General features: G+C 46.9%; 1 protein-coding gene across 1 annotated transcript; it reads left to right on the top strand.

Moving 5' to 3' along the window:
• Nucleotides 1-5506: 5506 nt before the first annotated feature.
• LOC137758652 (granzyme H-like) lies at nt 5507-8603 on the top strand. Its single transcript, XM_068534653.1, has 5 exons — nt 5507-5670; nt 6769-6929; nt 7354-7489; nt 7691-7948; nt 8362-8603. Exons 1-5 carry the CDS (start codon nt 5617-5619, stop codon nt 8503-8505), a joined length of 753 nt encoding a protein of 250 aa, XP_068390754.1. The 5' UTR covers nt 5507-5616; the 3' UTR covers nt 8506-8603.
• Nucleotides 8604-15704: the final 7101 nt, after the last annotated feature.

Raw genomic sequence — 15704 nt, forward strand, 5'->3', positions numbered from 1 at the left:
CTTTTTTTAGCAGATGCTCATTCTGGGAAAGCCAACCACTGTGTCGTGAGGGAGCCAAACAATCCCATGAACTGAGACTACTTGAGGGGACCTGGTGAAGAGAAACCAACGAACAGCAAGCACTAACCACTGGGTAGGTGTGAGTGAGCCTTCGGTTGATTCAGCCTCCAGGATTCAAGCCTCCCTGACACCAAGGGGAACAGAGGGGTGCCATCCACACTGTATCCTGACCAAAATGCAGATTCGTGCGTAAAAGCACTGTTGCTGCTGTTCTTAAACCACTCAGTTCTTTATAACTGGAATAAGCCCTCTTCAGCATCACTCTCACACCATTCTGTCCATCCCATACCAAGGATCTCACCATCTTTGTCTGATCATGACGGCTTGTCTCCTCCACCAGAAGCAAGAGATCTTATCTCCAATGTTTCCCACAGTCTCACACAAAAAGAGGCCTCAATACACAATCACCCTGGTGATCTAAAGAGAACCAAGAAAATTTATATATTCTTGAATCTATCATCATGAGACCCAGGTTGCTAGGGCTCAGGGACCTGCTATTGGCTGATACAACATCTCCAACTACCCTTACTTGGAGCTGCCTTTCTTATTTTCTGCTGCTGTGGTGGTGCTGAGCCGAGAGCTACGGGTCCTTCTGTGGTGACTGATAGTTCATGCTCCACTCAGACCCCAGGACTTGATCAGACAGAGCTGTGAGACTTTCAGAGAAACCTCATTTAATAAAGGTCACAACACCAGAGGGGACACTCAGGGTTAAAAGACCAGAAGGAAGCAGCGGCAGCTCAGATGTGGGCAGCCTTCCTGGAGAGATGCTCCCGTTCCTGCTGGCCCTTCTTCTGTCCCCCACCGGGGAGGCAGGTAAGTGACCGTCCTCACCATCAGAGGCCCAGTCCCATCCTGCACTGGAGCAACCCTGGTCAGGTGCTCCACTCATACATGTCCTGGTCCTGGTCCATCTCCAGGAACTTTCTGAACTCTGGTCAAAATCCCTCAAAGACCAGCAAATCTGCTCCCATCTCCCCTCTCCAGCCTTTGGCTCCATGAGCACAGTGGGCAGGCTGCAATCTTTCTTCCAGGGAAAATCACTGGGGGCCATGAGGCCAAGCCTCACTCTCATCCCTACATGGTGTTTCTTGAGTACCATGTTTCAGAGAAAAGGTTCATCTGTGGGGGTCTCCTCGTGCGTGAGGACTTTGTGCTGACAGCAGCTCACTGCTGGGGAAGGTGAGGAGCAGCGCCTGGGCCCCCACCCCTCTGTAGACCCCTCACAGGGAACCCTCTTCTCAGGGGCTGCAGACCTGGGCCGCCAAGTAACATAGGAGAGCTCTTCAGAGGACAGGTGAGCTTTGGGGAGAGAGGAACAGGTCAATGCGAGTGGCCCATGGAGAGAAGGGACTGATCAAAGGTGGGATGGAAGGAAGCTGAGGTTGCACCCTGGAGTCCAGAGTGCAGATGTGAGAAATTCCTGGTTTTCCTTAGAGACAGTCAAGCTCTGTGCAGGACTGAACACCCTAAGTGGACTCCAGGAACTTGCACCCAGCCCGGGCTGCCAGGAAGCAGACAGCACAGAGATGCTCAGCCCCAGGTCCCATACCTAGAATTCTCTCCCCTCCAGTCCCGCCATGTCCCAAGCTGTGCTCTTTCCTTACGGCTCCTGGCCTGTATTTCCTGTGACTCCACCTCCCTCTCTGCTCTCGGTGCAGCTAAATCAACGTCACCCTGAGGGACCACAACATCTACCAGCAGGAGAGGACCCAGCATGTCATCCCAGTGAGAAGAGCCATCCCCCCAAGGCTATGATCATAATAAGTGGGTCAACGCTATCATGTTACTGCAGGTAGGGCACGTGGCCGCACTGGTTCTTGCACACTTTCATCCTGGGGTTTTGAATCCCCCATGACCTCATTCCTGTCCCTCCTTCCAGTACGACCCCTTCAGTTGTCCCGGGGAAGTGAGGAAGGCAACCCCACAACTGTCCCTGAGGGCTTTGTGGGCCAAAAGTAGGTTAGAATGCCTTTCCTCTGCCTTCAGCTGAGGAGGAAGGCCTACCTGACCGCTGCTGTGAGCCCCATCAGGCTGCCCTGGAGAAGGGAGCTGGTGAAGCCAGGGATGGTGTGCAGTGTGGCCGGCTGGGGGCACCTGGGCGTGAACAATCCCGTGGCGGAGAAACTTCAGGAGGTAGAGCTTGAAGTCCAAAGGGATGAGGAATGCATCTCTCGCTACAAAGATTACAACACTACCACCCAGATATGTGCAGGGAACCCAAGAAAGAGGAAGGGTTCTTTTCTGGTGAGATCCCCAGTGTTATCCATGCAAAGCCCTGGGCACAGCCAAGCTGTGAGGGTCCGGGGCAGTGGGAACTAATCATATCCCTGTGTCCCCAGCCTTTTCTCCTATCCAGTCTCTGTCCTTTTTCCCTGGGGGCATGGAGACTGTCCCACCATCACATATGGGCAGAGGCTTCCTTGGGGAGGAGAAGGGGAGATTGTCAAGGCCAGGCTGAATCCTCAGGACCAACAGCCCCTGATATCAGCCAGGGCCCCCAACAGAGACCATCCACCCTGGGGTGGCACGGAGGACCACACCTGAAGAAGGTTCGGCTCAGCCCTTCCTCTCTCTGCCCACAAGGCGCCTCTGGGGGCCCCCTTGTGTGTAACGGCATGGCCCAGGGCATTGTCTCCTTTGGAGGAGAGAATGGGACACCTCCAAATGTCTACACCAGAGTCTCGAGCTTTCTGTACTGGATCCAAAAAACAATGAGCTACTACAAACTGCAGGGAGCAGATTGAGGTGCCCCTGGGATGGATCCCTCCATCTTCTCTGGGGTAAAGGTCAGAATGGCACTGGGCCAAAAGGGGGCAAAGGGGGGACTGCCTGGAACTTAATAAACTTTCATCTCTTGAGCAGAAATCATTGATTCCTATTTTATTCATTCAAACACATTCATTAGGCACCTACTGTGTCTGGCAACCATCCGTTCACATTTCTGATCTGTTACGGGCTTCCCCCTCCAACACACCACCCACCCTTCCAACTCTAGAATAAAAATTCCTGCTGCACTGACAGCCAGCTCCCTCCAGCCACTCGTCCCCAGTGCCAGCCTCCCCTGCCAGGCTGACCATGGGCTCCATGAGAAAAGGGAGACACCTCCTCAGGAGAACACGACCCTCTTCTCGAGGACCCTCTTATCGCATCCATATGTCCTCCTCCTAATCCACACCCACTCCCCTGCCCCACCCTATCCCAGTGCCAATGTGGCAACATAAGAGAATCCAGATTTGGAAGGAGGACCACCTGAGAAGCTCTGGGGTTGAGGGGGGCACTTCTCAACCCCAGAAACAGAAATGTGGGGAGGCTTTAGAAATGTGTAGTGCTCCCATGCAGAGTTCCCTCTCCACATCAGAGCAGCCAGAGCTCCGAAGGCTGAGAGAGTTTCAGGGGGGCCTTCAGTATTCCCAGGCCCAGCTCAAGTGCCCGTCCCAGCTCTGTCCTGGAGTCCTGAGCCCAGGACCCTGTGCAACCTCTGGTGTCCTGACGGCACATCCTCCTTCGGCCCCAAGTGGCCTTGAAGGCGCTCTTCCATCTTGGTCTGAGCCAGCGTCTCCTCAACTCCCACTCTTTTCACCTATGTGTGTTTAAATATATTTATTTCCAAAGGAAACTCACTGTAATGAAAATTATTGGTTTCAAGGGTATCCTAATGTTTCAAAGGTGTCTATAGCCCATATTTTATTGAGTAAATTTTTTCTTCTATTTTTCAATAATCTCTGAATTTTTAATATAAGAACGTATTCAGAAAAGCAACCTCATTTTTAAAACATGCAGCTTCGAGATGGCTGGGCTGAAGAGAAGAACTGGTTTGCTGAATGTTTGCATGGTGAGTGAGCTTCACCTCTGGCAAAATGTGTTTTGGGTATAAAAGTAACATATATTCATCATAACATATTCATCATAGAAAGACAATTAAATACAGAACATATAAGTAAGAAAATTAAAATTACCAAGAATTCCACCATCCCAAGATCATCATCATTCATGCCTAAGCATGTTTCCTTCCCCTCTTTTTCTATAAGTCCATAGAATGCTGTTTCTTCAACTGACTTGGGGTTGGGTTGTTTAGAACTCCTCATGCCTTCCCTGCCATCACTCTTCCTTCTGTCCTCATACTGGTGAGAGTGGTGGATCATCTGCAAATGTTTAGGATTACTATGCCCAGGGCCATCAGAGACGTGGTTCTCTGGACAGAGAATACTTAGTGGGTAGTAATTATTAGGATGACCGGCATCCGTTTCACCTTCAGTGCACACCAGTAAGCAGCATTTCTATAGAGGAAGCCCCTCCCCACTCACAGGCACCCTGATTTGAGTGGGACAGCCCCCATCTCAGCTCGAGGGGTGCTAAATACCTCAGCACAACCCAATCAGTCACTCACTTCCAATGGACCCAGTGATGGTTTGTTTTGGTCAAGTGAATACCAAGTCCAGGAATTTTGTTCAAGATTGTGGGATAAGAAAAGCTCTCTTGGACTTCCCCGGTGGCACAGTGGTTAAGAATCCACCTGCCAATGTAGGGGACATGGGTTCGAGCCCTGGTCCGGGAAGATACCACATGCCACAGAGCAACTAAGCCTGTGCACCACAACTATTGAGCCTGCACTCTAGAGCCCGTGAGCCACAACTACTGAGCCCACGTGCCGCAACTACTGAAGCCCGCATGCCTAGAGCCCGTGCTCTGCAACAAGGGAAGCCACTGCAATGAGAAGCCCGCACACCCCAACGAAGAGTAGCCCCTGCTCGCCACAACTAGAGAAAGCCCGCGTGCAGCAACAAAGACCCAACGCAGCCAAAAATAAATAAATAAATAATTAATTTGAAAAAACAAACCACAAAAACAAAAAACCACCACCAAAAAAAAAAAAGCTCTCTTTGTTGCAGAATGTTTACATTTAAAGAGGCGATTCTAAACACTTCAAAAATATGAGGCTGGGATGGTGGCAACATAAGAAATGGGGTTGCTGCGTGGGGTACTTGGGTATGTCTAGGTCTATCTGCTCCTAAAGCAAGTCCAGCCTCTACCTCACAATGGCACCAAGCAGACCCCCCTCACCATAGTCCTTGCCATCTTGTTCTCTACCCACAGATTCTAGGTCTACTCCAGCTGACAGCCAGCCTCTCAAGGGCAGGAGCTGTGTCTCTCATATTACACAATAGGACCTAGCCTATTGTGTAATTATTCAGGATTTCACCAGAATCGAAAAAGAACCAAGAGTCGAAAAATGAAGATATTCTTGATTCAGTCACTGAGGGGCTTCTGGGACCCAGCCCCTGTGCTGGCTGAACCACAGCCTTCACTTTCTTGTTCTTTCTTCTTGCTTTGTGACTCAGCGGTGGGAGTACAAGTGTGGTGACAGTGTCGTTCTCACTTAACCCACGGCAGAGAACGTGGACGACCACGTTGCATGCTGACACCCGGCTCGGGGGGAGCACAGGTCTGGGAGGTCTGTGTGTGCATTGAGCCTGCCCTTCTTCCTTCCACTGTGTTTTGTGTCTGGAAGAAAGAAACACCAGCAGCTCCATCCTAGGCAGAACTTCGGGGAAGATGCAGCCTCTCCTGCTCCTAATGGCCTTTCTTCTGCCCCCCGGGCTGGGACTGGTGAGTGACAATCCCCATTCTTGAGGCCAGAGCCCATCTCACTAAACCTACTGTAGTCCTGACCCTTCTGCCCAGCTCAACTTTCTCAACCCCAGCTCCCGTCCCAAACCCAGACTAACAATTTCGATGCTGCATAGACACTCAGCGAGGATGGATGGCAGAAAGGAAGGGTGGGTCTTAGCCTAAAAGCTCTCGTGGGTCTTAGCCTCTCTCTCACCAGCAGGGAAAGTGGGTTGTGTATTTGGCAGAGGATGTGAAGCTACAAAACACAGGTAATTAAAATCCCTCACTTCAACCCAGGAATAGGCAGCTCAAGTGAACCCACTATAGTATAGGAATTGTCAGTGGACCCAGCTTAAGAACCAATGAAATTTCTCAGTGCCCTCCACCCCTCACTCCTGCCCAGGGGAGGAACCCAGGGGGTGATTGATCAGAAGTGGCTAGATGACAGCACCCAAAGCTCTCCGGGTGACTTGACTCTGCCCCAGGACCCAAGCAGCTCATTTTCTGCCCTATCTCCCCCACCTCCCAGGTCCTTGGCTGTCCCACTGCCTTTGGCAGTGCTCTCCCCCCATCCCTATGGCCTTGAATCCCACCAGCACTATCCCCACCAAACCTCAGCCTAAAGCTAATTGGAGGCTATTCACTCTTGCAGCCAAAAAACATTTACTGAGATCCTAGGTTGTGTTAGGCCCAAGGACATGAGGATTTTAGAAAATCCAATTCCGTAAGCTCATAGGTAATTATTAGAAAATGGCACAAATCAAGATGTTAGCAGAGGCTTAGAGGGGTCCCAGAGACTCAGCGGGAGTGAGAGCTCATCAGGGAGTCCCGTCCACGATTCTCTGGGCCTCCACCATCCGGAAGGCAGACCCGCCCTCCTCCACACATGTGTCTGATGCAGGACCTGGAGAACAAGCACTGACCCCTTTCTCAGAGGGAAATTCTGAGGCTTGAAGTTCAGAAAAGGTTATCCTGCTGCAGTGAGAACCTGGGGGACTCCCCCCCTGTGTCTGCAAGGCGCTGTCAACCCACCTCGACTGCCACCTCCCTGAACCTCCATCCTGACCACACCTCTCCCATCACCCCATCTTCCAGCCTTTTCTTTCAGAGGAGATCATCGGGGGCCACGAGGCCAAGCCCCACTCCCGCCCCTACATGGTGTTTGTTCAGTTTCTGGATAAGGAGAGTTGGAAGAGGTGCAGCGGTGTCCTCGTGCAAAAGGACTTTGTTCTGACGGCTGCTCACTGCAGAGGAAGGTGAGGGGCAGCAGCCAGCCTACCCCTCCTGAGACCCTGACAGGGACCCCGTCCTCTCCACAGGGGCTGAGCCCAGGGGAACCCCTCCCTCACCCTGAGATCGTGGTAAGTCAGGACCACAAGACTTCATCAAACAAGCCATCTTAAGAGCCGCACTAGGGTGACGAAAAGCTGAGAAATGGGGCAGGTAAGTTTTGAGGTCAGAGGGTCAGAGGTGAGAGCAAGAGGCAAGGTTGAGAAGCGAGGGCCCACACGGGTCAAATAAAGCATCAATGGAGGATGAAAGGGGGCACAGAGAGTCAAAATTCAAACTCAGAGTAATTTCACCATATTGCCTGAGAAAGCTCCCAGGATCCCTGCCCTCAGGTCATTGAGAAGCACAGGGCACAGAGTCCCCCCAACTCCTGCTCTGCTCTCTGTGCAGTTTAATCAACGTCACCCTGGGGGCCCACAACATCAAGAAACAGGAGAGGACCCAGCAGATGATCCCAGTGAGACGAGCCATCCCCCACCCAGACTACAATCCTAAGAACTACTCCAATGACATCATGTTACTGCAGGCAAGGAAACCTCCCCACTCCTCCTGCCCTCCTGGGGACAGATCGTTTCCCCTCCACTACCGCCTGTCCCTTCCCTCCCTCCCATCTGGCTGCCTGACCAGTCCCAGTGGCTCAGGTGAGGGGGGTGGTCAGTGCGGCCTCATCGTGGCACCCAAGCCCAGAGACCATTGGCTGAGCTGGACTCTTGCCTCTTCCCATCAGCTGGAGAGAAAGGCCAAGAGGACTGCAGCCGTGAGACCCCTCAGCCTGCCCAGGGGCAAGGCCCGGGTGAAGCCAGGAAAGGCGTGCAGTGTGGCCGGCTGGGGGCAGGTGGCTGTGGGCACTCCAACCACCACCCTGCAGGAGGCAGAGCTGACGGTGCAGGAGGATCCAGTGTGCAAATCCCTCTTCCCCGGCTATTACAGCCAGGCCACCCAGATTTGCGTGGGGGACCCGAAGAAGGTGAAGGCTGCCTTCAAGGTCAGGTTCCTCGCATCTAAGCACACAGGCCCCGGGGAGAGGATCTTGGGGAGGTCTGGGAAGGGGACAGGCCACATCCTCATCCTCAGCTTGAGAGCTTGGGCAGCCAGGTCCACTAATCCAAAATTTAATTCTCTCCCCTGAGTGGATCAGGGTTGGGGGTGAGGAAGGATCAGTCATCCCGTAGCTGCGTTATCACCAGAGTTTCCATGAGGACTGACAGAAAGGTAGACCTGAGTCGAGCTGCAAAGAACCGTCAGAGCCAGGCTGGACCCCAGGAGCGAGGGAGGTGACCAGGCCTCCTCTGGCCCAGATCTTCCTCACAGACCCTGACAGAGACCACCCAGCCTGGGGTGGCAGGGAAGACAGGACCGTGAGGAGGCCCACTCAGCCCTTCCTTTCTCTACCCACAGGGTGACTCCGGCGGGCCCCTCGTGTGCAAAAAAGTGGTCCAGGGTATTTTCTCCTATGGAAAAGCGAACGGGAAATCTCCAGGAGTCTTCACCAAGGTCTCACACTTCCTGTCCTGGATAAAGAGAACAATGAAGCGCCTCTAACAGCAGCTTGAGACTGACCTTTTTCTCTGCTGACCATCATTCTGCGGCAGCGGCAAGAATTCCATAAGGCTTAGCAGTGGGATCACAGGGCCACAATAAATGGATCTCTAGAGTGATTACGACTGAATTCCTATTTATTCATTGAACCACCTCAATATGCAACCACACTGCTCCAGGATGCCCTCTGCTGTCAGTTCTGGGTTTTGCTTCCCCCTTTCTCCCCAGCCCTCACTCCTCCCTAAATCCCATGCTGTCTGTGTAGAGTCTCATTGATTTCTCAATCATGCCTCTTTGGTGCTCAGCCTTCTGCCAGGTCTGAGTCTAAAGTGAGGTCCATTAAAAAGGACAATCTTCTCTCCCCCAAAATGGTCCTCTCTGGGCCTTAGAAATTTCTTACCTTCTCTAAGCCAACCACTGTCACCAACCCCTCTTCAATTTGGCAGAACAAAGAACAGGTCAGAGGAAGGAAAATAACTCCAGGGACCTAGAATGTCAGGGGGTCATGCCATGGACACTCAGTTTCCTGTTTCCAGGGCCTCTCTCTCCAGTGAGGGCAGGCTTCTCCCGTAACCAGGACCGTCTAGAGCTTAGGAGGCTGAGATGTTCCCATGATGGCCCTCAGCCTCACTGGAGTCCCATCTCCCTACTCTGCCCTGGGCCCAACATGGGACTCAGTCATCCTTGCTCCCTGTCTACCGTCCCACACCAGCCCCTGTTTTCTATCTGAGTGCCCTGGCCACCAGCTCCTTTCCATTCCAGCTCACGCTGTTTTGAGCCAGCCTCCCTCTCATCTCCCTAAGAGAGCTCCCAGGGCCCCATGTGAATTATCCTCCTTTGCCTGTCCCCTCCAAACCTGACTTGCCAGCCAGTACCTGCTGCTTATCAGAGGAGCCAGTACCCATCTCCCACCTGGGTGGGGCCATCTCAGGCCCTGGATCCAACCCAGCATCCTCCAGGGGCTCAGCCACCTCCAAGGCCTGTGTAGTCACTCAGCAGCCTAAGCCCTTTTCCGCCTGGCCTGGCCTTGGACCCCTGACTCTCCCTGCTGACAACCAGGTTATGGCAGCCTTGTGAGCCAGAGGGACCCGGGGCTGCTGGGTGGGAAAGTACCACTTTGCCATCCATCAGTAGATCAAATGTTGACCTCTCTCTGTACCAGCACATAACAGGCTCTGTATCTGCCATTGGGAAACTTACAGTGATGAGAAATTTCCTCTAAATTCCGCTGGTTCCTCTCCTTCCACTAGGAAGTTCAATTTGACACAGATGGACCTGTATTTGTAATCTGGAAGAAATCTTGTCTTGAAAATAATTAAATTCTCTGTATTTTAGCTGGATTGCACATTAGAGTTTCACATGCATGATCTTGTTTGATTCCAGAAGGGCAATGTGAAATTGGAAGAGGCTTGGTGACCCACAGGTCCTGGGGTTCCCAATCTGTGCTCTGTGGAGTCCATGTCCGGAGGAGAGGGAGGGAAGAAGGAAAGAGGCAACCAGAACAGCCTGATCTTTAGTTATATTACATGTGGAGGCATGAACCTCAGTCCACAAATCCATGAAAAGCCACATTTAAAGGGTAACACAGTTCACTGTGACCCAGATGTCCTGTATCCTTCAAACAGCACCACCAGTGCATTGGAGGTGACAGAACACAACAAATTCACGATAACTGGACAAACACTGAATAAAGTGAGATCAACATTGTAAATGGAAGGAATTTCACTAAAAAGAAAAACAAATCGCATGAATATGAAAAGCAAAATTCAGCACATTGAAAACTAAGGTGAAAAGCAAATAAAAACTTATTTTTTACACAAGACAGTCCCTACATCCATCTGCCAAGTCTTCCCAGGAGCCGGCAGAGCACAGGTGACAAAAGAGCTGAATACATGCACGGAGGTGAGCAAGCGAACAGTAAGATGTGCATGAGCCAAGGGACAACTTCAGGTCACAGCAGTAAATGATGACACTCTTAGGAGAAGCTGTCATACAAAAGGAATGTAGAGAGCCCAGAAAGTCAGCCATGAAGAGCTCCATGGAACCCCAAGGTGTAAGCCGGAGCCAGCAGCAGATCCACCACCACAGGCAAGGGTGTGTGGCCTTGAGGGACAGTGCCTGATGGGTCACTCTTCCCCCTTACACCTTGACATAGTGTGTGTTTAGGGGGGTTATTCATATCGATGTTCATCACACCATTATTTAATCATAGATCTCAAATTAGAATCAGTATTAATGTCCAAAATAGGGAGATGGTAAAATATGGCACATTCACATTATATATTATGTAGCCATTACCATCTACATTATCCACCGCTCTAGAAAACTAGGCTAAGAAAACAGAAGAACAAAAACTAAGCTGAGAAAACAAAAGAAAGTAAACTAGGCTAAGAACATTAATAGGCAAATCATAAATAAACTGAATAAACACTTGGGAAAAAGTGAAAGCTCACTAATTAATCAATGCAAATTAAAATATTAATAATTTTTGCTTATATAATTGAGAAGGATTGACAAAAATGATAATGATATGCAGAATGGACATCGAGAAAATGCACTATCACACCTTGTACACAAATATCTTTAAGAAAAAAAAAAAGGAAAAAAGGTGTCCGATGTAACCATCAACCACACGGAGAAAAGTGGAGAAGGTAATGCCTAAAAAAGTTACACAAGTCAAATCTTAGAAATACTAATTAATCCAGCACTAACTGGGGTTTTGCTTTTTAGAAGTTTCATAGCTTTGAACACTATGGAAACTTTAAAGTCATGATATAGAATTACAATTGCCACATGAAAGAATGTTCATTAGATTTAAGTCAAAAGCAGGTTAAGAGCAGCATATACTGCAGTCAATTTTTGTTTATACATACACTTTCCTTTTAGGCCTTTCTTCCTGCACATCCACTTATCTAATTTTTCTACAACACTTATGTATGATTTAGATAACTTAAGTGCCTGTTTATTAAATATGAAGAGATTCTAAAATGATCTTCACTAATAGATTTTTTAATAAAATGAGGAAAATGTTTGTTGAATGAACTATAGGATCCAAAACTGAATGTACTGTAATCACATCTATAAAAAATACACATGTAAAAAATCTGGATGGAAATACATCCGTTAACAGTGGTCAGTTGGATGGTGAGATTAGGGCTGACATTTTTCTTCTTTCTGTTTTTAATTTATTCACTATTTAAAATTTATCATTAGTAAAACAATTCTATTTTTAAAAACATTCCATGTTAGAAAAAGGCTGGCTTAAGTAAGTTGGCACTTGTTAGTTAAGATAACCCTGACAATTCTAACAGATAAACTTTAGCATTTCGTGGCTAGCACAGTAGAAGTATATTTCTTGCTCAGGCACAGTCTATTTCTTGCTCAGGCACAGTCCAAAGTGAGTATTCCTGCTGAGCAGTGCCCCCTTCCACTCTCAAGTGTCCCAGTTGGGTAATAAATTACATGGTCAGCCTAAGATTATGAGACACAGTCTCAGTTCCCTAAAGATGCTTCCAAGTTCCCTGTGTTGTTCATCTGTGTCAAATCCTGGAACGGGAAGAAACTAGATGGTCAGGCATGGGAGTTTACAGCCCAGCTCTGGAAGGGGCTCACAGCGTTTCATTCACATCCCATTTCCTGCGACAGTGACAGAGTCACACCTACCCTCAAGGTAGACTGGGCAGTGCAGTTCACCTATGTCCCTTGGAAGAAAAGAAAACTGGTTTTGCTAAGCTGCCAGATCTTCTCTACCACGGCGCTTAATACTGTGTGCTGTTTAAAAGGATCATGGGCCCTAAATTTTTTTTCTGCTTATTTTTTTATAGAAAAATCAGATTTAATTAGATAAATTTTCATTTATTTGTTTTTGCTTTTAGATTTTTTTATTTATGTCTTTTTATTGAAGTATAGTTGATTTACATTATTATATCTGTTTTAGGTATACAGCATAGTGATTCAGTATTTTACAGATTATACTCCATTAAAAGTTATTACAAGGGCTTCCCTGGTGGTGCAGTGGTTGAGAATCCGCCTGCCAATGCAGGGGACACAGGTTCGAGCCCTGGTCTGGGAAGATCCCACATGCCGCGGAGCAACTGGGCCCGTGAGCCACAACTACTGAGCCTGCGCGTCTGGAGCCTGTGCTCCGCAACAGGAGAGGCCGCGATAGTGAGAAGCCCGCGCACCGCGATGAAGAGTGGCCCCCGCTCGCCGCAACTAGAGAAAGCCCTCGCACAGAAACGAAGACCCAACACAGCCGTAAATAAATAAATAAATAAATAAATAAATAAATTTTAAAAAGAAAAGATGACTACTATCTTAAAAAAAAAAAAAGTTATTACAAGATAACGGCTATAATTCCCTGTGCTGTACAGTATATCCTTGTTGCTTATCTATTTTATACACAATAGTTTGTACCTGTAAATCACATACCCCTAAATGCCACTCCCAGCTTCCCTCTCTCCTTTGGTAACCACTAGTTTGTTTTCTATATCTGTGAGTGTGTTTCCACCTTCCATATACATACATTTGTACTATTTTTTAGATTCCACATATAAATATCATATAGTATTTATCTTCTAACTTATTTCACTAATCATAATATTCTCTAGGTCCATCCACACTGCTGCAAATGGCAGAATTTCATTCTTTTTAATGGCCAAGTAATATTCCACTGTATATGTATACCATATCTTCTTTATCCATTTGTTTAATTGGCACTTGGGTTGCTTCTGTATCTTGGCACTTGTAAATAGTGCTATTATGAACACTGGGATGCATGTATTTTTTCAATTAGTGTTTTTGTTTATTTTTCTGGATATATACCCAGGAATGGAATCACTGGATCATATGGAAGTTTTATTTTTAGCTTTTTGAGGAACCTCCATACTGTTTTCCATAGTGGCTGCACCAGCTTACATTCCCACCAGCAGTGTAGGAGGGTTCCCTTTTCTCCACATCCTTTCCAACATTTGTTATTTGTGCTCTTTTTGTTGATAGCCATTCCGACAGGTATGAGGTGATATCTCATTGTTGTTTTGATTTGCATGTTGAGCATCTTTTCATGTGCCAGTTAGCCATTTGTGTGTCTTCTTTGGAAAAAAAATGTCTATTCAGGTCTTCTGCCCATTTATTGATTGGGTTGTTTGCTTTTTGATATTGAGTTGTATGAGCTGCTTATATATTTTAGATATTAACCCCATGTCAGTCATATCATTTGCAAATATTTTCTTCCATTCCATAGGTTGCCTTTTCTTTGGTTTCTTTTGTTTCCTTTGCTGTGCAAAAGCTTTTACATTTAATTAGGTACCATTTGTTTATTTTTGCTTCTATTTCCTTTGCCTTAGGAGATAAATCCAAAAAAATATTTTTACAATAGGCAGTGTTCTGGCTATGTTCTCTTCTAGGAGTTTTATGGTTTCAGGTCTTACATTTAGGTCTTTAAACCATTTTGAGTTTATTTTTGTTTATGGTGTGAGGAAGTGTCTAATCTAGTTGTTTTACATGTAGCTGTCCAGTTTTCCCAGCACCACTTGTTGAAGAGATTGTCTTTCTCCATTGTAGACTCTTGTCTCTTTTGTTGTAGATTAATGGACCATAGGTGCATGAGTTTATTTCCTAGGTTAAATGGACTGTAGGTGCGTGGGTTGTATATTCTATTCGACTGTTCTATGTGCCTGTTTGTATGCCAGTACCATGCTGTTTGGATTACTGTAGCTTTGTAGTACAGCCTGAAGTCAGAGAGAGTGATAACTCCAGCTTTGTTCTTTTTTCTCAAGATTGCTTTGGCAATTTGGGGTCTCTTGTTGTTCCATATGAATTTTAGGACGGTTTTTTCTAGTTATTTGAAAAATGTCATGGGTATTTTTTTTAATGTCAATTTCTTATTAATTTATTTATTTTTATATTAATTTTTGGCTGTGTTGGGTCTTCGTTTCTGTGCGAGGGCCTCCTCTAGTTGTGGCAAGTGGGGGCCACTCTTCATCGCAGTGCACGGGCCTCTCACTATTATGGCCTCTTTTTGTTGCAGAGCACAGGCTCCAGATGCGCAGGCTCAGTAGTTGTGGCTCACAGGCCTAGGTGCTCCGCGGCATGTGGGATCTTCCCAGACCAGGGCTCGAACCCATGTCCCCTGCATTGGCAGGCAGATTCTCAACCACTGCGCCACCAGGGAAGCCCCTGTCATGGGTATTTTGATAGGGATTGCATTAGCCTGTAGATTGCTTTGGGTAGTAAGGTCATTTTAACAATATTAATTCTTCCAGTCTAAGAGTGCCAGATATCTTTCCATTTCTTTGTATCATCTCCAATTTCCTCATCAGTGTTTTATAGTTTTCTATAGGTCTTTTACCTCCTTGGTTAAGTTTATTCCTTAATTTTATTCTTTCTGATACAATTTTATTTTTTTAATACCTTTATTGGAGTATAATTGTTTTACAATGTTGTGTTAGTTTCTGCTGTACAACAAAGTGAATCAGCTATAAGTATACATATATCCCCATATATGGGCATCCTTGACTGTGAGTTTGTCATAAATGGCCTTTATTATGTTGAGATGTGTTCCCTGTATACCCACTTTGCTAGGAGTTTTTATCATGAGTGGATGTTGAATTTTGTCAAGTGCTTTTTTTGTGTTTATTGAAATGATCATTTGATTTTTATCTGTGCTTTTTTAATGTGGTGTATCACATGGATTGGTTTGTGAATGTTGAATGATCCTTGTGTCCTGGAATAAATCCAACTTGATCACATTGTATGATCCTTCTTATATATTGTTGGATTTGGTTTGCTAATATTTTGTTGAGGATTTTTACATCTATATTCTTCAAAGATATTGGCCTATAATTTTTTTTGTAGTGCCTTTGTATGGTTTTGGTATCAGGGTAATGGTGCCATCATACAATGAATTTGGGAGTGTATCTTCCTCTTTAATTTTTTGGAATAGTTTGAGATGGATAGGTATAAGCTCTTACTTATATGTTTGGTAGAATTCCCCTGTGAAGTCATCTGGTCCTGGACTTTTGTTTGCTGGGAGTTTTGTTAATTAGACATTCAATTTCACTACTAGTGATCAGTCTGTTCAAATTATCTGTTTCTTCTTGACTCTGTCTTGGCAGGTTGTGACTTTCTAGAAATTTGTCCATTTCTTCTAGGTTGACCAGTGTGTTGGCACATATATGTTTGTAGTATTCTCTTATGATTTT

This window comes from Eschrichtius robustus, chromosome 1 (genome assembly GCF_028021215.1).
Source record: "Eschrichtius robustus isolate mEscRob2 chromosome 1, mEscRob2.pri, whole genome shotgun sequence".
Taxonomy (NCBI): Eukaryota; Metazoa; Chordata; class Mammalia; order Artiodactyla; family Eschrichtiidae; genus Eschrichtius; species Eschrichtius robustus.